Source organism: Myotis davidii, unplaced genomic scaffold (genome assembly GCF_000327345.1).
Source record: "Myotis davidii unplaced genomic scaffold, ASM32734v1 scaffold128, whole genome shotgun sequence".
NCBI classification, from domain to species: domain Eukaryota; kingdom Metazoa; phylum Chordata; class Mammalia; order Chiroptera; family Vespertilionidae; genus Myotis; species Myotis davidii.
In genome coordinates this window covers 959385-982632 of record NW_006299719.1, presented here as the reverse complement: position 1 = coordinate 982632, position 23248 = coordinate 959385, and the positions used below count along the sequence as shown (strand labels likewise).

The following is a 23248-nucleotide window of genomic DNA, read 5'->3' as shown; positions in this document are numbered from 1 at the left end:
AGACCAAGGGCAAGAAGGCACTGCTCATCAGATCTTCATTTAAAATAAAGTTGAGAGAGACTTCTCTGTTCTGAGATGGCCAAAGGAAATAATACCCAGTTATGTCCTTTTAAAAAGATAATTAAAATTGGAACAAAAACTTTAGAAAAGAGAGATCAAAGTGGTGAACAGGTTGAAAATCATGTATTTGAGAACCAATTAAAGGAAGCTGGGATGCTTGTCCCAGAGAAGAAAAAATTAGGATGAGCCCAACAGCTGTCTTTAAATATCTGAAGAACTATCATATGGCTAAGGGATTGGCCTTGTTTTCTTTGGGCCAACATATGGATATGAAGTGCAAAAGTAGATTTGGTTTATTTTGAGAAAGAGCTTTCTAATGGTTAGAGCTCTCCTGAGATAAAGAAAGAAATCTGGAGACAGTGAGTTCCTCATCACTGGAGGTCCCTGTCAGCCTACCAAGCTGACTTAAAAATGATACACAGAAGAAATTTGATCATTGAAGAGTTTGAAGGTTTGTTTCAACACCAACATCACATGACTCTCAGAGCTTTACTTAGAAATGTCACGGCTACTATGAAGAGCCTAGAATTTACATATGTTATTTTTTTAAACCAAAGTCTACCATCTACATGTCTTATGAAATTATAATGTCAATAGCACTAATGTTCTGAGCTGGGTTAGGTAGAATGAAAAAACAGCAAGGCAGTAAGGTTGTAAAAAACTCAAGAAAACTACTCTTCTATTTTTCCTCTTATCTTTCTCATTTTCTTTCCTCATACTTTTCTGTTTTCTAGTTATGCTTAACTATTTGTAACTATTTTTTTAAATATATTTTATTGATTTTTTACAGAGAGGAAGGGAGAGAGATAGTTAGAAACAATGAGGAGAGAGAAACATCGATCAGCTGCCTCCTGCACACCTCCTACTGGGGATGTGCCCGCAACCCAGGTACATGCCCTTGACCGGAATCGAACCTGGGACCCTTCAGTCCGCAAGCCGACGCTCTATCCACTGAGCCAAACCGGTTTTGGCTATTTGTAACTATTTTTAAAAAGTCTTTCACAACTCTATTTAGTCCTCATACTTACCAGACATTATTCTTCATTTTATAAAATGGACACATTCTTGGAAAAGTGTAAATTCATTTTATGCAAAGGGAATAATTTTATGTAAAAGTAATTTTAAGCTACAATTTAAAGGACTCTGCCATGAATTTTATCACCATTGTAAAAAATGTAGAAAATCTTTTAACCATTAAATAATAACCTTTGAAATATCTATTTCATGAATCTGATTTGAGCCTACTCTGTTTTCTGGAAAATGAGCATACATTTAATGGGCCAGCTCTCAATATAGAACTAGGTCACAAAAGTAAAGTAAGCTAGCCAGATGTTGCCATCAGAGGCCAAAAGGGAAAGCCAAAAGCAAGCTGAGAGGAATAAAAATTAAAATATGAGAAATCCTAGAATAGAAGGTTAAAATAAAGCCATATTCTCTCCTATGCCTTTAAGCCTCTTGGATTTATTAAATAATTGAAACTGCTCCTCCTTCACTCAGCTGATGTCTCCTGCATCGAGTAACAGCAGCGGGTCTCTCTCTCCTTCCTCTTCTTCTGATTGTCTGGTGAGCAAAGGAGGACCTGGCCGGAGCCATGTGGCAGCTTTAAGGAGTCGTTTTGAATTGGAATATGCTCTAAACGCAAGGTCTTATGCCGCCTGGTCCCAAAGGTAAGGGGTCATCTAAGCAACAGTCTGAGAGGCAAGTCAGATTCCGGGATCTCATCAGGTTAGTCACCCAATTTGATCAGTGTCACGGGGGATTTAGCACCCTTGTGGCAAACTCTGAAAGAGGAATTTTTGAGCCCATTTCTTTAATAATATATATATTAGTTTAGGTTCTCTAAGTTTCAAGTAACAGCAATTAACTCTAGCTTAAGCAAGAATTGTCTAGCTACAGCAACAAAGGAAAATTACTGAAAATATTCTGGGATTATCTTACAGAATCCAATGAAGAATTCTTTATGTAAGAACTAAGAATTCTTTTTGCAGATCTGAACATAGAAAGGTCAGCATTCTAGAATTATCACATGGCCCAGCAACTCCACTCCTAGGTATATATATATATATATATATATATATATACCCATTAGAATTGAAGACAAATACTTGTATTCAAATGTTTATAGCAGCACTATAGCCAAAAGATGGAAACAACACGTACATCCATCACCAGATGAATAAACAAAATGTGGTATCCATACAACAGAATATTATTCAGCCAAAACTCAAGGATATATAACCATAGCATTTATTTCTTGCTCATGTGTTCCTAGAGTTTGTGATTGGCCCTTTATGGATATAATGGCCACCTCTGGTCTAAGCAAATGTGGTTGAAGTGGAGGTATGGTCATATTTCATGAATATAAACATGGGGGCCAGGGACCCTGTTCTGGATGGGAAACAGAAGAGGCAATCACTGTGAGCCCAACAGATACCCTAGAACCCATGGAAAATCAGAAAAGACTGGCTTAAAATCTCCGTCCTTCCACATGAACTCCAGAGCATTTACACATGATCTGTTACCTATGTGCACTCACACACACTGTCATCAGAGTACAAATATTTATCATTAAGGTGGAGAAAGATTAGCAAGGACCTGACACCATCTACAAACAGCTACTGTTCCCTCTTTAGCCGCAGTTGTTATATTCCCGGTCTAACAAAAGAGTTGTAGCTGCAGCTTTGAAGAGAATCATGAAGCCTTTAATCTAGGAATGTCATGAGATTAAGTATCAGCAAGTTTGATTGAAAACTGGGCATACTGAACACAAGGCTTTATTGGATTCCAGGCTCTCACATAATTTCATAAGGGGCTCACAGGCCAAGATTAGATTAGTTTCAGTCACAATATCGTCTTCTAGTTCCATCTGATCTTCTTATTCTTTGCTTGTGATTTTAAAATTAATCCTCTGAACAGTCAGATTTTGATATGTCCAAAGCACAGTGAGCTGAGGTCTGTCTGCTTGAGGCGGAGGTTAAGAGGATGGGCAGTGGAATCAGACACGTCGGAGGTTCAGCCTTAACCTTACCATTTACCAGCTCAGTGACCTTGGGCAAAGGTACCTACCAGCTCTCAGGATTGTTACTGGGAGAGGCAGTACTGTCACAGGAGTGATCGATGGAAAGATACCAGAAGACCAAAGCAAAGAATACAAGTTCCTATAATACAAGCAAGTCAAACAACTTACAGTTCGTAGACAACTATACAGCATGGGAGACACAGTAGCAATCCCAATTGGGTGAGTTTGTGCTGGAGGGAACACAGATTCTCTGACCTTCAGTAACCCAGAGAGGTCTACCACTCCTCATAAAACTGCTTGAATGGGGTGGGGAAAACCCATTACATTTTTTAAGATGCAGCTTTTGATAGTCTCATAAGCTATTTTATACCCTCCTTCACGACTGGTATGGAACTCTAGTAAGTGTTTGTCTGTCTACTTGATTCAAATTTCTCTTAACAACCTGGTACATTCTAAGCATTTGCTGTGAGTGTGCATGGAAGATCAGTTTGCTAGTTGTACCTTCCCTATAGCAAGCTCAGTCTTTGGACTGCTTATAATTAACTCCAGAATATGTAAAGCATTTAGCTAAGGTGTAAGATTCACCAAGGTAAGAATATCTTTTATTCATAACTATATCCCTAGTACTTTGCAGTGTGATTGGCATAAAGCCAATATATAATAAATGTTAAGTTTTATAAAAAATTGGATAAATTATCTCTATAAATGATAATTATTATTAATTTGGGGCATAATCAGTAAACAAGCTTTAACTGTTTTCTCTATTTGTTTCATTTAAGTGGCTATCACTATTGAGCATCTGCTGCATGCTGGGTACTATTTTAAACACTTTGAATAATCATCAAAGTGAGCCCTAGGGAGCACAGTATTCCAATTTTTATAGATGAGGAAGTTGAGGCTTAGAAAGGGTAAGCAACTTTCCTAAGATTATGGAGGCAGAGTGGGAATTCTCACCCAGGACTCTCCTATGCTTTCAGAATTTATCTGGTACAGGAAGTGGCACTTTGCAGATACTTGATGTATTTTCCCAGTACTTATATCTGCTAGACTTCTTCCAGTTTCTTCTGGAATTGGGTCAGAGAAAGAATTCAGCTACTCCTCCCATGCCTGCCTTTTCAGCTTGTGTAGTATATGAAAGACAGAGCAAGTGAGACAAGAGATCAATAGGTTCTTAAAGTCAAAGAGCCTGAGGATGCACGAACTGATGAACTAACTCCAGCAGAGCCAGGAGTTTAACAGCCTGGAAGACAGTGGCTCTCAGCTTCGGCTTTACATTAGAATCCCTGGGGAGCTTTTACAGGCACCAATGCCCACGACCAATTAAACCAGAATCCATGGGGGTGACACCCAGACACCAGAATCTTTTAAATTCCCCAGGTGATTCCAATATACATCCGAGTATGAGACACATGCGAGGAGAGAATGCTACACTGCTAGCCTGCCAGTCACTCTGTGGGAAGGGGATGCAACTGATAGAATAAATGGAAGAGGAAAGTGGGAGCCCAGGTGAAACAGCAGCTGGAACCAAAGGAGAACATTGTGAAGGCTGATTACCTGGCGGTCTCTCCCAAAAGTCCTTGCAATGTACTAGTAACCTCTGATCTAAGAGGCATTCTAACTTTCATTAAAATCACACAAAGTGTAATTTTTAGCCTGGCATCATGCTTTAAAAAAATGAGGACAAGATTTGGCCTGGAGTTCTCACTAATGTATGTTCCCAGTTTCGGGTCTCAGAGCCTTCAACACTTATCTTTAAAACAGTACATTTATGTGTTACAACTTTGGTTATGAAGTTTGCAGCCTATAATTATAGAATTCTTTATTTGATGGGGGGTTTTGGTTGTTTGTTTGTATATTTGCTTTTAGTGATGATTATTTTCCTTTATAAAATAAATGTCAAGATGGGAAATGTATCAGATATTGCTCCACAGGTAATAGAAATTCAGTAATTCTGCTCTAACAAGTCTAGCTCAGTGGATAGAGCATCAGCCTGCGGACTGAGGGTCCCAGGTTTGATTCTGGTCAAGGGCATTTACCTCGGTTGCAGGTTCCCGGCCCTGGTCGGAGGCGTGCGGGAGGCAACCAATCGATGTGTCTCTCCCATGTTGGTGTTTCTCTCTGTCTCTCCCTCTCCCTTCCACACTCTCTAAAAATCAATGGGAAAAATATCCTCAGGTGAGGATTAAAAAAAAAAGAAGGAATTCAGGCATTCTTGCTGAAATGACAAGTTGGTGATGTCTGAGATTGAGGAAGGCATGCCTGAAGTTCTGCCTCTTTTAAAATATTTTGTGTCTCTAGATATATTTGGAAAACTAAGCATGTGGCACTTGCTCCTCCCGCAAGGTCTGAAGTCTCCCATCTTGTACATGGATTATATCATGTAAATTTAGAAATGGCAAAGTGATACACAACCTTTCAGATGCGAAAACCAATTAGTGTTTGTGTGGGGCTGGGGCTCTGAGAATAGAATGCTATGACCTAGTTAGCTGTCCAGGAGAAGAAAACCAGAGATGCAGAGTTTGGAACCATAAAACACATACATTTGGAATTGATTTCTCACATTACAAAAGGGCCCATCAAAGGGTTCCTTTAAATAGAAACCTTGCATAGTGCACTTAAAATTCAATTCAACTTATAAAAGTTGAATATAAGTTATAAAATTTTAATGTACACACAGTTTTTCCGGAACGCAGCAAATGAGTAAGACGATAGCATCATGAAACTGATGTTCCTAGAAGGAATGATAAAAGAAAAAGAAAAAGAAAACAGTCATGAGAGGATTGGGCCCATTTGCTGTTGTGGAGCAGATATTTATCAAATAAAAACCAGTAGTGTCTCCTCCTTATCGCCGAAGGTCAGATACTCCTCTTTTTAATACCACCTCTCCTATGTGCTATGTTGTACTGAAACTTCCCTCTGCCTCCTTAAATGTTCTTTTTCCTTCCAAACCCTCCTCCATCTCAAATTTATTTCTCTTGCCAGCTCACCACAATCAAGTTTCAGCACCATGTTCATGATCTCTGTAAACTCCTCCTGTCTTGTTTCTCCCTTCTTGAGTTTTCTTGTGATTTCATGGCTTCAACTCTGTCCTATTTTTCTGTCTCTCTCTCCCACCTCCTTCCCTCTAACACACACACACCATACACACATCCATCACTCATGCACACAGTTAACCCCCAGATATGTCTGACCGTGACTGATCTGCTTCCTTTGTGAAGTCTCTAATTCTTCTTCCCTTCCAGCTTTCCCATGTCCTAACCCACTTACCCCTCTACTGACAGCATATTCTTACTTCTATTGAACTAAAGTATGCCATTACCCTACTTTAAAACCATCAATAATTCTCCATTGCCTCTAAAATTTAAGTGCAAGTCTCTCTTCCTGGAACCCCAAAGGGTCAATGATACACGTTTCCATTTTAACTCTCACAGAGCATCATACATTCCACTGGTGCTAGTCAAAGAGGGACACTGTCATTCCTCAAATGCATTCTGGGGTTTTGGGAACCGTGTGAGGCATTTTTGGTAGTCCCAATGACTAGGAAGGTGCTAGTGATGCTTAGCGGCCCTGGAGACAGAGTGTTGAACTTCTACAATGTTTTGGACAATTCTACAAAATAAAGAATTTCCTGCACAAAATAACAATAGAATCCCTGGTGACATACATTATAGGCAAACTGAAAGTTCTACCATTTTCCATTCAGGCCCTATGCTTTACCTACTGCCAACCTATTCCTTTATTCTAATTTTAAATCTTAATCCCCTCTCTACCTTGTCAAAATATTAATCAGCCTTCAGTATTAGCTCAATCAGCTTAATGAGGGAGCTTTTTCTGGGGCTACCTCATCTTCACCTGGGCCTTTCCAAGGGCCACAGCACCTTGTGCCACTTTATGCACTTACATTATTTTGTTTAATATTGTAATTATTTTTAATTCCTCATTAACTCATAAATAAGGACAGAAATTTTCTTCTTTTCTGCTTTATTCAGATGCCTACAATATCTTCTTTATGATTTAACTGTATGTAGTAAATATTAAATTTTTTAATTTATAATAAACTAGAGGCCCAGTGCACAAATTCGTGCACCAGTAGGGTCCCTCTGGCCTGGCCTGCAGGATTGGGCCAAAACTGACTCTCTGACATTCCCTGAGGGATCCTGGATTGTGAGAGGGTGCAGGCCAGGCTGAGGGACCCCACTGGTGCATGATCGGGGCTGAGAGGAACCTGAGAGGGGTCCAGGGTGTGTCCGGCCCATCTCACTCAGTCTCGATCAGCCAGACCCCAGCAGCAAGCTAACCTACCAGTCGGAGCGCCTGCCCCCCTGGTGGTCAGTGCACATCATAGCGAGCAGTTGAGTGGCCTTAGCATATCATTAGCATATTATGCTTTGATTGGTTGAATGGCCAACCAACTGACCAGACACTTAGCATATTAGGCTTTTATTATATAGGATTAGGAGAATCATTAGTTGGGCTATGAAAGTTTTTGATCCCTACAGTTCTGTCAATTTCAAATCTCCTTTTGTCCAAAAACAATGAACCACCAGCTAACTCAAGCTTCTTTCCACCCCACTTTCTCATCATTAGGGCGTATTGTCCACCTATTTCTTTTTAATAAAGAAAAGTATAGAATGTGTGAGAAGAGAAGTGACTGACATTAATTCCCAGTGGGGTTATAAAAGGAGAGGTTGCTTTGAGTTGAGATAGTTAAGAAAGAAGAGGCAGATGATGGAGATGTAGTTCAGATATAAAGAGAACAGGATGAAGAACAAACATGAAGTAATGCTTATGAATATTTTTTCCTTTCTTCTTAAAAAGAATAGGCATTCCTTTCCCAACTGATCTGTAGTAGTAGTTCTTTCCTATATCGAGGGTCCACATTTAGGTAGCTCTGTTTTCAGTTTCCTATTCTGTTTCACAGGGATATTTATTTACCCCTATGCCAATAGTGCACACTTTTAATTGCAAGTCCTGACATCTGGTAGAATAGGTCTCATCCTGACTATTCCTGACCATTCTTGTTTTTTTCATCTTCCATATAAATTTTATAATCAGCTTGCATTTTCCATGCAGACACACATACAAAAGGATTTGATTAGATATTTTAAAACTATACATCAATTTAGGAAAATCTGACATTTTTATTATATTGAATTTCCTGTTTCATGAATACAGTCTATTTTGACACTAATATGTTCGTTAACATATTTTAGTTAAATTTTATAATATTCTCTTACAGGTTCTTATACACCTTTTGTCATAGTGATTGTTATATTCATTGTGATTGCTGAAATAATTTGAATTCATTGTTACCATATTATTTTATTCTCTGTATTTTTTTCTCACCTTATCCTTTTTTGTTTGTATTCTTTTGGATTATTTGAATATGCGCTCCATTTTTCTATTCTTTAGTGGGTACCTTAGAAACTTTAACACATTATTTAACACATTCTATATTCAGTATATTTGTTCTACTCCCAAACAAAAATGATATCTTAGAACATTTTAGTTGCACATCATTCCCTCTTGAATTCTGTATTTCTGTCCTTACTTTAATCATGATTTTTTAAAAATTCCACATCATAGATATTATTTACTTATATTATACAGTTATGGTTTATTTAGACTGACCCATATTTACTATGTAATTAATAACTATGCTTTCATTTAACACCTTCCTCCTAGATAATTTTCATTTTTTTCAAATGTACCTTTAAACCTTTATTTAGCCATAACCGGTTTGGCTCAGTGGATAGAGCGTCGGCCTGTGGACTGTAAGGTCCCAGGTTCGATTCTGGTCAAGGGCATGTACCTTGGTTGCGGGCACATCTCCAGTGGGGAGTGTGCAGGAGGCAGCTGATCGATGTTTCTCTCTAATCGATGTTTCTAGCTCTCTCTCTCTCCCTTCCTCTCTGTAAAAAATCAATAAAACATATTAAAAAATATTTATTTAACATAACTCTGTTAGAAGTAAACATCTGAGCCCTGGCAAGGTGGCTCATTTGGTTGGAGCACCGTCCCATATACCAAAAAGGTTGTGGGTTCGATTTCTGATCAGGGCACATACCTAGATTGCAGATTCTATTCCTGTTTGGGGCATGTACAGGAGGCAACCAATGAATCAATGGATATTTTTCTCTCACATCTCTCTCTCTCTCTCTCTCTCTCTCTCTCTCTCTCTCTTTCTCTCTCTCTCTCTTTTCTCTCTTTTTAAAAAACATATCCTCAGGTGAGGAGGATTAAAAAAAATAAACATATTTTCCTCCTGTCATGAAATATATTTTAGTTGATATAGGATTTGAGGTGTTTAATTACTTCTGACTTGCACCTTCAAGATCCATCCCACATGTTTCTGACTTGTTTTTATTAATATTTCACTTGTGATTCTATTTGTTTTCAATCTGCCCTTTCTAACTGCTGTAAGCACTTATATTTTTGATATCCTACAATTTAACTATATTGTGAATAATTATAGATTTAATTTACTTTTCTTGCTTTAAATTTGTTGGGTGCATAGAATCAGAGAATTGACATCTTTCATACATCCTGGATAATATTCAGCCACTACCTCTTCTAATATTTCTTTATCCCATGTTCTTTATTCTCTATTTCTGGAAATCTAGTATTTTATATTTTCTTACTCTATTTTTCAAATTTATTAATGTCTTTTATATTTGTTTCCTACCCTATACTTTCTATATGCTGCTCTGGATAATTTTTTCAAATCTATCTTCCAGTTCACATATACTCTCAGTAGTTAGATCTAATATGATTTCAATTAATTTCTAATTACTATTTTTGAAGTTTAAATTTTTTTTGCAACTTGATTGGACAGTTTTGAAAATGTTTTATTCTTTCCATGTGCTTTTAATTGCTTTTTTATTCACATATATTTATTTTATATTCTATATTCGAATATCTGATATTTCTAACCACTGCAGTCTTTATAAATCTAATTATTTAGTTTGTTACTTCTGCTCATTCTTGCTCCTCATTTCATAATGTATTTAGAGATTTTCATTTGTATTTTGAGCTCATGTTTCTTCAAACTTTATCTCTGGCAACCCCTTCTCCCTCCTGCTTAGTTGGTGTACCTGACTTCACAAATAATTTGCTTTTGCTGATTATCTAGGGAAACTAGCTTCTCAGAAACACTTTCAAACTTCAACTTGGAGTCTTATGAAACATGTGTAGTAATGTTTTTGGTCTAAAGCTTGTATCTGTGTGGGCTTGTGGATGAAACTTCTCAGGATAAATACATTATTTCTAATTTTCTCACCTTTTCTGAATCCGAGAATGAAGTAGGACACTTATCCTCTGCATCTCTGTGTTTAGAATGGATCTAATTTTTCCTGGTTCACCCTGGGGTTGTGTTTTGAGAACTTTTGCTTTATACTGGTATTTCTTATCTGACCTCCCACTTTACTTGGGCCCATGCTGTGTTTCCCCATGTGGTCCAATAAAATTCAAGCTTTAGACCAACAAGACTCGGTAGGAGAGCAACTTCATAGCACTTACATCCATCTGGAATTATCGTTTTAGCCAACCATTTTATTGGTACCTACACTGAACTGCAAACATAGGGAAGGCATGAACTCCTCTCCTTTTTGATGCTGTATCTCCCATACTGAGAACACTGTTTGGCCCATGATAGCTGCTAAATACATAATTGAAAGAAATGAATGATCATGATAAATCCTTACAAACATTATGGCCATGTCAATTTTCACAACAATCTTATTAAGTAAGCTTCATGGTTTTCATCTTACAGGTTAGAAAAACGTGAAACTCAAATAATTTAAGTAATTTGTATACGATCATATAGTGGAAAATGGTAGTTAATAGTTGCTTCGGGGTCTGCCTGGTAGTGTTTTCATTATACCACACTGTTTCTGGAGAATAAGCTTAACCACCACGTTTGAAACATCTACATAAGAAGCAGGAACTTCTAGCCTCTGGTTTTGGCTTTGGGAGAATCAGCTGGGAACTATCCAGAGTGCTGAAGAACCTCACTCTAAAGCTGGGCCCCATCCAATGGAGCGCAGTGCACTTTCAGTCTATGCAGGGAATATTTCCCTTCTGACTCTGACTACCTCTGATACAAGCCACTGTACCTCAGCTTATGCCTGTCCATAGCAGATATTTATAGTCAGCTGCCGGCACTGACAGAGACCTAACCTGAGCACAACAAACCACATCTGCTGCCTCATTCGCCAGCAAACCGTGGCCTAACCCTGCCCTCTCATCTTCTTTAATCATGTCTCTGGAAGCTAGCCTGACTCCCTGGCCATATTTCCAAAACAGCAAAAAACAATTATAATATATAAAGGGACAAACTCTTGCCCTCTAGACACTTGAGGACGAGTTTTAAGGCTAACTCTATTTCAGTCTGATTTCTTTATGAAGCACATAGTAAAACTAGACTTTTTCCCATTTGCTCATAAATATATTCTCTGCTACAGGAGTCAATTACATTCACTGTATTTTTAAAATAACCTTCTAGCTGATGTTTTGGGGCAACAAATAGACTGTCTAATAATGAGGATGTCATGAGTTTTTTAAACCTGGAAATAAAGAAAAATACTTCAATTTTTAACTCGTAAACATAAGGAAAGCCCAGAGTCTTTTAGATGATTCTGCAAATGAAAAATTTTAATATTTATAAATTTAAGGAAACACTAAAAACTTAGCATCTTTGGCTTTTTAAACTGTTTCTTTACTTATTAAATACTTATTAAAAAATATCACATCTGTAGACTTTGTAAAAGACCCCAGTGTGTACTAACACATCAAATTAGTATCAAACTCTTCCTTCAACAATGTCTTCTGAGCTAGTAGAACATGTTGCCTTACTAACTCACTTAAGTTATATAGGCCTTACTCACATCTCTCTCTATATATAAAGAGCCAGGGGCCATCAGATCCAAAACAACCAAACAGACGACCAAACAGGCTGAGTGGGATGACAAGGCAGGCCGGGGGGGTTAGTGAGGGACAACCAAACGACTGAGCAGCAGGCTGTGTGGGGTGACCAGGCTGGCATGGGGGTTAGTGAGTGATGACCAAACGACTGAGCAGCAGGCTGCATGGGACAACCAGGCCAGCAGGGGAGGGCAGTTAGGGGTGACAGGGCCGGCAGGGGAGGGCAGTTGGGAGCAATCGGCCGGCAGGGGAGGGCAGTTGGGGGCAATGGGACTGGCAGGGGAGCAGTTAGGCATCGATCAAGCTGGCAGGAGAATGGTTAGGGGAAATCAGGCAGGCAGGCAGGCGAGCAGTTGGGAGTCAGTGGTCCCAGATTGTGATAGGGATGTCCGACTGCCGGGTTAGGCCCAATCCCTGTGAGTCCCAGCTTGGAGAGGGTACAGGCTGGGCTGAGGGGAACCCCCACCCACTGTGCACGAATTTTGTGCACTGGACCTCTAGTTGTTTATATAATGAGGAGGGCTTAGACATGGTTTGCCTAATCTAGGAACAAGACAGCTCTTATCCTGGGATAGTTATCACCTCTGTGATGTAAAATGTTTTGAGACACTCACCTGCTGAAGGTCATATATCAAGGTCATTAAGGGTCTGCACTGGAAAAATATAAAAGCAAAAGGAAAGCAGTGAGAATCTAAGTAAATGCCATAATGCCTGCCAGTTGCCTTTTATCTCTTTCTTTTTAAGTTCAAATCTTCTTGAGGTATCCATAATTTTTTCTAATGAACAAAAGCAGAAAAATTCTCAATGTCATGGAATATGGGGTTGGTACAGAAAACAGCTATTCATTTTGATATGAGGGTATGAAAGAAGTTGGTACACCTTCTCATTATGTCCCTTAATGTCAGCTAATAAAGAGGGTAAATTAAGGAAAGTGGAAAGGGATCTTGCAGGAAGTTATAACTATTTGCATGGAGGCAAAAATTAAGCATAGTTATCTATTTATATTTACATAAAATCTCTTCATCACAGACCTAGATGCACTACAGTGAAATAAGCAAAGAATTCCTGTATACACACATATACACAAAAATAAAAATAAAAAGAAGACTATAAATTGATTGCTAGTGCCCTCTGATTTTCATGCTGCTGGTATCCTAAACATCATCAGAATTGGAAATAATCTGTGCTGAATTGCTGCAGGGCTCTATGTAAGAACTCCCTTTCAGTTGATGTAGACCTAAGGCAATATCATGGCAATTTTCTGGTTGCTTTGCTCTCTAGCGCCACCTAGCAACCAGTTGACAAATCTCATGTGGGCCCTCCAGCCCTTCTGACTGCTCTAGAAAGGAGAAAGGTTTGGAGATTTCACACTGAACAAAGGCTTTCAACCTTAAAGTTAGGGCATGTGGAAAATGTCATTCCTTTTTTTCAGTTCTTTGACTTTTAAAACCACCCTTAGTTTGAAACAGGCTTTCTCCATGAAAAAAAAAAAAGGAAAAAAATAGAAGAACATCAAACAAACTTCTCTTCAGAAGAGAAAGTAATGAAAAATGGGAAATTAATAAAAATGAAGATATGAGAAGAGCCCTCTGTGTGTAAAAGTGGCACCTTTTTTATAAGCTTTAAGGACCTGCATTTATTGTAGCATAAAGCTTTGCATGCAAAGAGTGTGTGAGTGACACATCTAGGTTACAACATATGCACTTGAGAGAGAATGAGATGCAGCTCTTGCCACGGCTATTCGGATGCTATAATTTCCTGTTCTTTTCTATCCTTCAGTAGTGCTTGTTAGCAACCTGAAATGGGCTCGCTCATAACCCAAAGGGCCAGCCAGAGTATACTTCCCTCTTCAAGCATTTTGTAATACTAATTAACGAATTCCCAGCCACAAGAACGAAACCTGCAAAGATTCGCCAGAGGCAAACGACTAAATAAATGGTGACAGTTCTCAGTTTCCAATTAGATGAAATGACATTGGGACAAAGAGTAGCCTGACTTTCTAATGATGAGAGTTTTATGAGTTTTTCATTCCCAGAAATGAGGAGAGACCATGTCCCTTCCTCCATTCATAACCAAAACAAGGGCCTACACCACCCACTCTTATGCACATCAAAGCACACAGATCCTGCCTTTGGCAGTGACTGTTACTATGTAGACTGAAAGTAAGACTTGGTCCGAAAACACTGCTTTTGAGACTGCTTCTCTTTGACTGAAATGTCTGACAGGACACAGCATGGGAACCAAGAGAACAGCCGGCCTAATTAAATCTGTGCAGGCAGCAGCACCAGCGCTGTTCCACAGCCTGGCTCCAGCTCGCCCAGCCCAGCTCCCTCCTCACTCCAGTGTTTGTGCTGTGAATCTCTCGCCAGCATGGCAACTGTTGCTATGTTTGCAGTAATAAGAAGTAGGTGATGCTGTGTCTCTGTAATGATTCAGATACAAAAGCAATGATTTCTAAATAGATTCCTGAAGCAGCTCTTACAATGGCGCCACACAGTTTAACGGGTTTAATTCCTCGTTGATTTTTTTTTCTTCTCTCCTTTGGTAGCTCCCACGTGGACTCAATCCAACCCTCATACAATGCAAAAATGGCAGCATCCTTCCTTTTGCTTGCTAGCGTTGGAAACAGGAAGTTTCCTGTTAAAGAAGACGTTCCACGAGTCATAGTTTCTTATTCTTTCCTTGGAAACTAACAGATTGAAGTGTTTTTTTGTTGTTTGTTTGACATTTAGGTAAGAAGCTAATACAGCCTGAAAAAAAGTGTGGGCCCAGAAAAAACATAATTCCTGTATTAACTAAAGTGGAATGAAAATCATCCACCATTAATATTCATAATATTAGCTGAGTATTTTCTATTAATGAACAGATGTTTTAAAGGCCTCAGTTGCAAAGAGGTACAAATTCACTCGTGGAGATATGTTTACCTTCCTGCATCCTCTTCCAAAGAGATATCGAAAAAAGGGAAATCTTCTTTCTTTTGGCCTTAGTTGGGCACCTGTGTTCACTGCCCCCCTACATGTCACTGAATGCCAACACAGGCTAGGCCCTAGACGAGACATGATTGAGATAAGACCACCTGCACTAGTGGCAATATTAACCTCACCCAAAAGAAAACATAGGACATGTTCAGACACTCTCTGCATTTCTTGTATGCCAGTCATATTATTGACTTACCATGTCTTCTACAAGGTAAGATTTATTTATCAATATTCCACAGATGAGAAAACTGGAGCACTGAAAGGATTTGCAACTAGTAAGCAGCAAGGCCATGGTTGAGCCTGGATCAGCCTGACTCCAAAGCCCAAGGGCTTTGCACTGCTTGCTGAGCTGCTGCAGCCCGAGAGAGCTGCTCTCATGGTAATCAGCCGTGTGGTGTGGGCACGGCCCTTCCTGCCTTGGGTTTCAGATTCTCATCTACACGGAAGCATGTGAGCTGGATCCTTGCTACTCAGCTGCAGCCCATGGGCCAGCAGCTTCGGCTTCACCCCGGACCTTGTTAGAAACTCTGACTCTCAGGTCCCACAGGCACCCACTGAATCACAACCCACATTTTAACAGGATTTTAACTAATGTGAATGTACATTAAAATGTAAGCAGCACAGGACTGGCCAGTCTCTATGGACCCTGCCCCTTCCAGCTCAAATATATTTAGAATGTTGCCCCTCTTCTTCCTGTATTTCTAGATTCAACCTCTCCTCCAATGTCGAATCATTGCTCCCCATAAGGATTCCTAATCTCATCCTCCCACCTGATAAAAGATTTTTCTCTCTTCATTTTAATTGACTTACCACTTTTGACTTAGTATTATGTCTGTGCTGTATATGTTCCTTGAGGGGGAGACCCATCCATGTAAAATAATTTTATACCTCTACACCAGCTGGCATGGTACATTATACTAAAGAAAATCTGTTTAAAGAAATGTTGAACAAGACATTATCTTAATTTAGCTACAGATGTCATATAGGGCTCTGATTGCAAGGTCCCATATCACCCGTTATGAACTTTTCAAAGCAAGCACTCTCCAGGAATTCTTTAAATGTGCTTCCAAAGAAACTTACAGGTAGCACACATGACAAGAGTGGTTGTCAGACTTTTTCACTGCCCCCAACTTTTTAACACACAAATACACGAAAGATTCAATAAAGGCCAAACTCAACTTCAAAATCTCCTCCTCTAGGAAGTCTTCCTAGATACTCACACCTGGTTATACACTCATCATGCTTTTTGCTGTCTTATCCTGTGCATATCACAGCAGGGCATAGAAACTATGTTATGATCATTATAATTATGTCACCTGCCCCCTTACACACACACACACACACACACTTTATATTGCTTGAAGTCTTCTGTCTTTCATCTTTGCAGTCTTAATATTTATCACAATGCTTGGCACATACGAAGTTGGTAGATATATGTATATTGAATGAATGAAGGGCTTAACCAATGCAAACTTTTTTAATGCAAAGTCTTTTTGTTGTTGTTGTTGTTTGCTCTATGTTAGGTTTCACTGACACCAAGGACATGGAGAAACACAGTTCTGTGGTGAGATTTAAGAAATACTTGTTTCAGCTATGTTGGCATTCCCTACCAATATGGTACTTTGATTTAGTGTCACATGAGCTAGTCATCCAGGCACATGGACTCTGAGACTTAGAAACTCGAGTACCTTTGGGATGCCCAAGGTTGAAAATTGAAGCAGTTTTTGCTTTTTTCCTCTCTCAGTAAGTCAGACAACCATTCATTCAACAAATATCTACAGTGCCAGGAGTTCACTAGACACTGGAGATGTCAAGGAGAATACATAGTATAACCTTTCCTCTCTTTAAGTCATCTAGAATGAATGACAGACCCCAACTTTGTTTATAACACAATTTGATACATACAATAATGGGCATGTGACTCTCAGGTCATGTAAGCACAGAAGGAGGCATTACTGATTATGGCCAGATAGTCCATTGACCCACTGTCTGACTTCTGTGGAGGTAGGTCCAAAAGTCACCCATTTGTCCTTCTCTGGAAAGAACTGTGAAATTAAGGAGGAAGAGGAACGCTGGCTATGGACTGTCTGGCAATGAATCCATGCAGAAGAGGAAAGACACTGGAAACATAGAATGAAAGATAAGGAAAGCTAGTTGGGCATGGGCTCATTAACGGCACATGGTGTAAATTTAACAGGGTTTATGGGAGAAAGTTATAAACGGAGAATTATCCAACTGTACACAATTTCCTGAGCTCCTGTAATCCCTCTGAATGATCTACTCTATACAGTGATGGCGAACCTTTTGAGCTCAGCGTGTCAGCATTTTGAAAAACCCTAACTTAACTCTGTGTGCCGTGTGAGATATAGAAATTTTTTGATATTTGCAACCATAGTAAAACAAAGACTTATATTTTTGATATTTATTTTATATATTTAAATGCCATTTAACAAAGAAAAATCAACCAGAACAATGAGTTCGCATGTCACCTCTGACACGCGTGTCATAGGTTCGCCATCACTGCTATAGGAGGATCCTATTATATTTAAAAGGAAAATGGAACATCTAGGAACCTATTTCATGATAAAACTTCCTAACTGGATTTGTTAGGAAGGGAAAGTCTCTGGAGTTGACTTTTCTGTATCTTGGACCCAGAGAGCCAGCCCTTTCCTATCCGTCTGAAAGGGGAGTGAGAAATGCTTTCAGGGCCGTCAGATTTGTCAAGATAAGGAATAGGAATTGGGAAGGGGAGAGCGCATATTCTTCCTTGCCTACTCAATACATTATTAGTTATCTAACACCTACTCAATCAGCTTTCAGCTAACACTAATGTATCCTATAGGAAAGTTCCCAGCAGAAAGTAACAGAAAACTCAATGAATAGTTTAATAAAACAGTGGCTGTTTTCCACACATAATAAGAACTTTGGAAGGAGATAGTCAAGGGCAAGGGTTCTGCTGCTTGTCAGACAGTAGAAGACAGACTCGTTTTCTTTCCTTCACTGTCTTCAGCATGTGGGTCTGTCTCTGTCATGTTCGCAGCTAAAATGACTGCAACCTCCCAGTTGGCGTGGCTCAGTGGCTGAGTATCAACCTATGGACCAGGAGGTCATGGTTCAATTCCCAATCAGGACACATGCCTGGGTTGCAGGCTTGATCCCCAGTGTCGGGCATGCAGGAGGCAGCCTATCAATGTTTTCTCTCTCTTCCTCTCCTTTCCTCTCTGAAATCAATAAAAAAAATTTTTTTAAATGACTGCAACAACTCCAGTTATTGTATCTCCGTTTAAAGAAGGCAAAGGGAACTATTGTGTACCAACATGTTTTTCTGTCCTATATCTGTTTAGCAGGAAATCAAAGGTCTTCTGACAGTGACTTAATTTGTCAGAACCTGGGCCAGGAAAAGTGTCCCTTAAAAGAGAGGCTGAGCCGAAACCGGTTTGGCTCAGTGGATAGAGCGTTGGCCTGTGGACTGAAGGGTCCCAGGTTCGATTCCGGTCAAGGGCATGTACCTGGGTTGCGGGCACATCCCCAGTAGGAGATGTGCAGGAAGCAGCTGATCGATGTTTCTCTCTCATTGTTGTTTCTGACTCTCTATCTCTCTCCCTTCCTCTCTGTAAAAAATCAATAAAATATATTTTTTTAAAAAGAGAGAGAGGCTGAGAAAGAGGAGGATGATCTTCTGGTCACAGAAGTGAGAGTTGGTGAGCTACATTGGAAAGGGGTATGCACCTTGAAGCCAGAGATATTTGTGTTCAAATCCCAGTTCTGCCTCCTAGGGGCAGTGTGAACTTGGGCCTGCCTGAGCTTACTAAAAGAGATATCATAAGATTACCTGCATAGGTTTTTGCAAGGATTGGAGAAAATACATATAAAAGACTTAGTATCACCCAGTGAAAGTTTATGTTGTTCTGTTTTAAACTAGAGACAGTCCACTGTTCACAGATAAACACCTTCCTGAGGCTGAGAAGAGAAAGCCTATGCCTGCCTGGACTTCAGAATCCGAATTCAACCGCTCTTTTCCTTTCTATCACTTACTCTCTCTGAGGTACTAGGACACTCCTTCTTCTCTTCAATAACTGCCTTACCCAGGTGTTTCTTGTAGCTTTTCCTCACCTATCTACACAACTTGTTTGGCAAATTCAACAATGTTGACCATTCCCTGAAAGCTACCATTTGGATTAAAGTCATAGTTGCTGCATGTTTTCTACCAAGAAGCTATTTACATGAAAATGACAGGAATCAGGAGAAATGACTTTCAAGGATTCAATTTTTCTCCCCTTGTAATCCTTGAAAAGAAAACTGTAATTAATTGTGAATGTGCCTGCTAAATGCTCGCATACTACATGAGAATAAAAAGGATTGCAAGTGCCTGAGAAACAACTAATTTAAATACATTTTTTCTAAATAATAATAATAATAATAGTAAGATATTGGTTTTACCCAAATGAACATTTTTTTTCATGTATATTTTTTAAAAAGCAGCCCTTGAGTCCGAAGGCCCACGCTCTATCCACTGAGTCAAACCAGTTAGGGCCACGCTTTTCTTCAATACTATTTTTATCAGATCAACATAGAGTAAAAATATTGAATCATAAAAGTAAAATAATTGATAACAAACTTCATGTCAAGAAGTTTAATGAACTTGTTGGTTGTTGTTTTCCAACTATGGTAAACGTGAAGGAATACAGGGAAGAGGAGCACCAGGGGCAAAGGCAGAGAGAGCTGGAAACCTGTGTGGCACTGCTGGAGAATAGTGGAGAATAGCTGCAGAATTGGTGTTACTAGAACAGAAATGTACTATGCATAGAAATCTAAAGTGGGAAGAAGTAGAAATGAGAAGAACATGAAGACAAGTGAGTTCAATATCCAAGGGGAGTTGGAAGGAAGAGAACAGCCTGCCTTTATGCAGCTTCCCTTCCAGTCACTAAAACTTCGGACTCCTCACCCAGGTGGTAAGCATGCATGGCTCTGGTGGGACTAGCTATAGCAACCAGTCATCTTTGTTGAAAGTGCGCTGGGTCATGATTAAATTCTGACTAACCATAAATGAGCATGATTTCCGCAGCTGTGTTTAGAATGGGTCACTGGAAAGACGCAGGTGGGTAGACAAACTGGTGAAACAGGTGAGTCCTGAATGACACAGACACAGTACAGCTCTGCCTTGAACCCCAGATTTACCCCTGGGACTGTGCAAACCAGACAGCACTGCAGTGTGGCTCTTGGCACTCAGCTAATACTGTATTGATGACATCACTCACATGGTCATCTGTTTATGGGGCTCTCTTTCAATAGTGAGGAAAGGGAAGTAAAAATACAAAGAAACTGACATCATGATTTTAAAAAGAAGGACTTAACTTACCCAGAGGTTTCACAGCTTCTAGTTTAATCTCCTCATTGAAAGGTGGATGATGAACCTGAGACCTACTGAGCTAACTGCCCAGTGTCTCAGCCATATGCCTTATTTCTCTTTATATACATCTTCACTCCCATCTGCCTTCATCTTTTCGTGCCTCGAATAGCACTTAGCACATGGTAGTTCCTTATCAACAGCTCACTGAGAGGAAGAACCAACACCTACCACTGACAGAGTACTATTTATTCTGTTCTGTCTTCCCTGCTGGGAGCTTCATACTATGTTCTTCAAAATGGGCATTTCACTGCCGCATGCCTCCCTCCATATGGAAAACTTCTCTCCTGACAAGCCTTATGACTAGATCAGTGGTTCCCAACCTCTGGCCCTTTAAATACAGTTCCTCATGTCGTGACCCAACCATAAAATTATTTTCGTTGCTACTTCATAACTGTAATGTTGCTACTGTTATGAATCGTAATGTAAATCTGATATGCAGGATGGTCTTAGGCGAACCCTGTGAAAGGGTCGTTTGACCGCCAAAGGGGTCGCGACCCACAGGTTGAGAACCGCTGGACTAGACCAGACTGTGAGCACCCACAGTTGGCCTTTGCTGCCTCTCATCCAGGGAAATGGCTCAACGTGGAAAACCATAGATGGCTTTTGCCATCTCAAGGAGCATTACGCATGACAAGATATTTCAAGGGGAAAAAACACTCTTGGCTCCTTAAGGCTGATGCTAGTTTTGGATTGTTAACAAAGGCCTTGTCCAAATAATTTGTTGTTAGATCCCTTGAGTACACAGGTTACTCAGTAAATGCTGCTTGACTGGCATGAGACAACAGTGAGGTGCCAGGGGTGAGGGACTGGTTGTGGAGAAAGAGTTGGCATGACCTAGCGGGCCACTAGTGCTTTTCCAGTTCATTCACTCAACTGAAATTTTTTTGAGCACTCAGAGTGAGATTTGGGCATGTGTTTGACTGAAGCCCCATCCTTTCCCTTAAAGAACAAGTAATTGTAATCCGGTGCACTAAGTGCTCTTAGCAAAGTGAGTCTATGAGTAGGTAGAGAAATGGGGGCACTGCTAGGAGTTGACAACCTGATGGTGACTCTCTTGTAATATTCCCTCAGGAGAAAATGTTTGTTCAGCAAACACATATCTGCAAGAGTAGTTTCTTTTCCTTCTTTCTTTTTTTTTCTCCTCCTTCCTTTTTCTCTAAACCAAACCTAAGCAAGTCTGCATTACCCAGAGGCAGCTGGTGCTCCAATGTGGGCGTGTTAAATGTTTAACATCTTGTCACTTGCAAAACTGATGGAGTCATCCTTTTTGTTTCAGAGTTTCATGTCTAGGGGCTGAAAAGCTAGACTGATGAGCATTGCCAGAGAGAAATATTTTTTGAGAAGTAAGTGAAGCTGATGACACGTTACTTTACAGTTTAGTGAAATTCAGCAAATCTAATTCTATTATGCTGTCAAAGTTTCACAAAAGGGAGACCCGGGAGCATATTTAAGATGAATCTTTCAAGATTTCAGGAGCCACACCACATCTGCAAAAATCCGATGCACCTGGTCCTGACAGACCTTTGTTTTTTTATACACAAAGGGGAGTAAATAACCTTCCAAGAACTAATTAAGTTTAAATAAAGTTATCTTGGTGATGTGGTGCCTGCCTCTTCTCCCTTGAAAAGATTGTCAATCAGTAGACCATAACTATGTGTTTTTTTTTAAATCAAAAGTTTTCATAGTCAGATTTACCAAAATAGAAGCTTCCTTTACGAATCATAGAGTGGAGAACTAAAAGACAAATTTTGTAGAACATTCAAATCCAGATCATTTATGCCCTTGCTTATTTTCACAGTCACATAGGAGATATGTTCTAATAAATTCATTCTTACCAGAATGTTGGGAGCAATTTTTTTAAAGCATTCACCCACAATTTTATATTTTTGTTTGAGGTTCACAAGCTGACAAACTGAAAGGGCTTTATGATGCTTTTGGCAATTGGTGGGGCTAAAATGTTTATTATTAACTCCAAGAGAAATATTGACGTGAGGGTTTATTTCCATAGAAATTTTTCCTCTGCTATTTAATAATCATTCACTGAAGAATCAAATTCTCACCAGAATGTGTTAAAAACTTAACATTTACTGTACATTAATTTAATATTCTTAGCTGGTAGAAATTTAAGATTCCTGCAAAGTAGATATTCTCTCCATTTTAAAGGTAGCAAAACTGGTCAAAAGAATTAGGAAATGTGCCCTGAGATAGTAAGTAGGGATGCTTGGGTTGACCCCAATCTGACTGACCCGAAAGCCCACGTGTACTCTTTCCAGAAAGCCTAAAAGTTTGTTTGGGACTCATGATGAAAACAAAGTCAAGGCTGTGGTAAAAATGTAAGGGGACTTTATGGACTGAATTGTGTCCCCAAAAAGATCTGTTGAAGTTCTACCCCACCCCCCTCCACTACATCAGACTGTGACCTTATTTGGATATAATTGTTGCAGATGTTAAGATGAGGTTATACTGAAGAAGGATGGGCCCTTAATCCTATATGACTTGTGTTCTAATAAGAAGAGGAGTGAGACGCCCTGGAGAAAGCCATGTGAAGACTGTGAGACAGAGGTAATGCATCTACAAGCCAGGCCTTGGGGAAGCCAGAGACAGGCACAGAACAGATTCTGCCTCAGACCCCTCAGAAGGAACCAACCCTGCCAACACCTTGACTTTGGACTTTTAGCCTCCAGAACTGTGAGAAAATAAATGTCTGATGTTTTAAGCTGTTCTTTTACAGCAGCCCTAGAAAGAACGCTAACACGGGGGATAATAGGGCTTTCTAGAGCCCAGGAAGAAAACAAGCCCAAGACTTGATTTGAGTCCAGTGCCCTGCGTGAGGAGCCATAGTCACGCGTTACTTTTCCT

At 39.7% G+C, this 23248-nt stretch overlaps 1 protein-coding gene across 1 annotated transcript in view; it reads left to right on the top strand.

Annotated features, from left to right (window-relative positions):
• Positions 1-23248, top strand: part of LOC102764883 (serine/threonine-protein kinase TNNI3K) — a 294194-nt gene that overhangs the window by 244710 nt on the left and 26236 nt on the right. The window contains exon 21 of the mRNA XM_006775922.2: positions 1558-1727. Within this exon, the coding sequence (XP_006775985.1) occupies positions 1558-1727 (170 nt within the window). The remainder of the gene's footprint in view (positions 1-1557; positions 1728-23248) is intronic.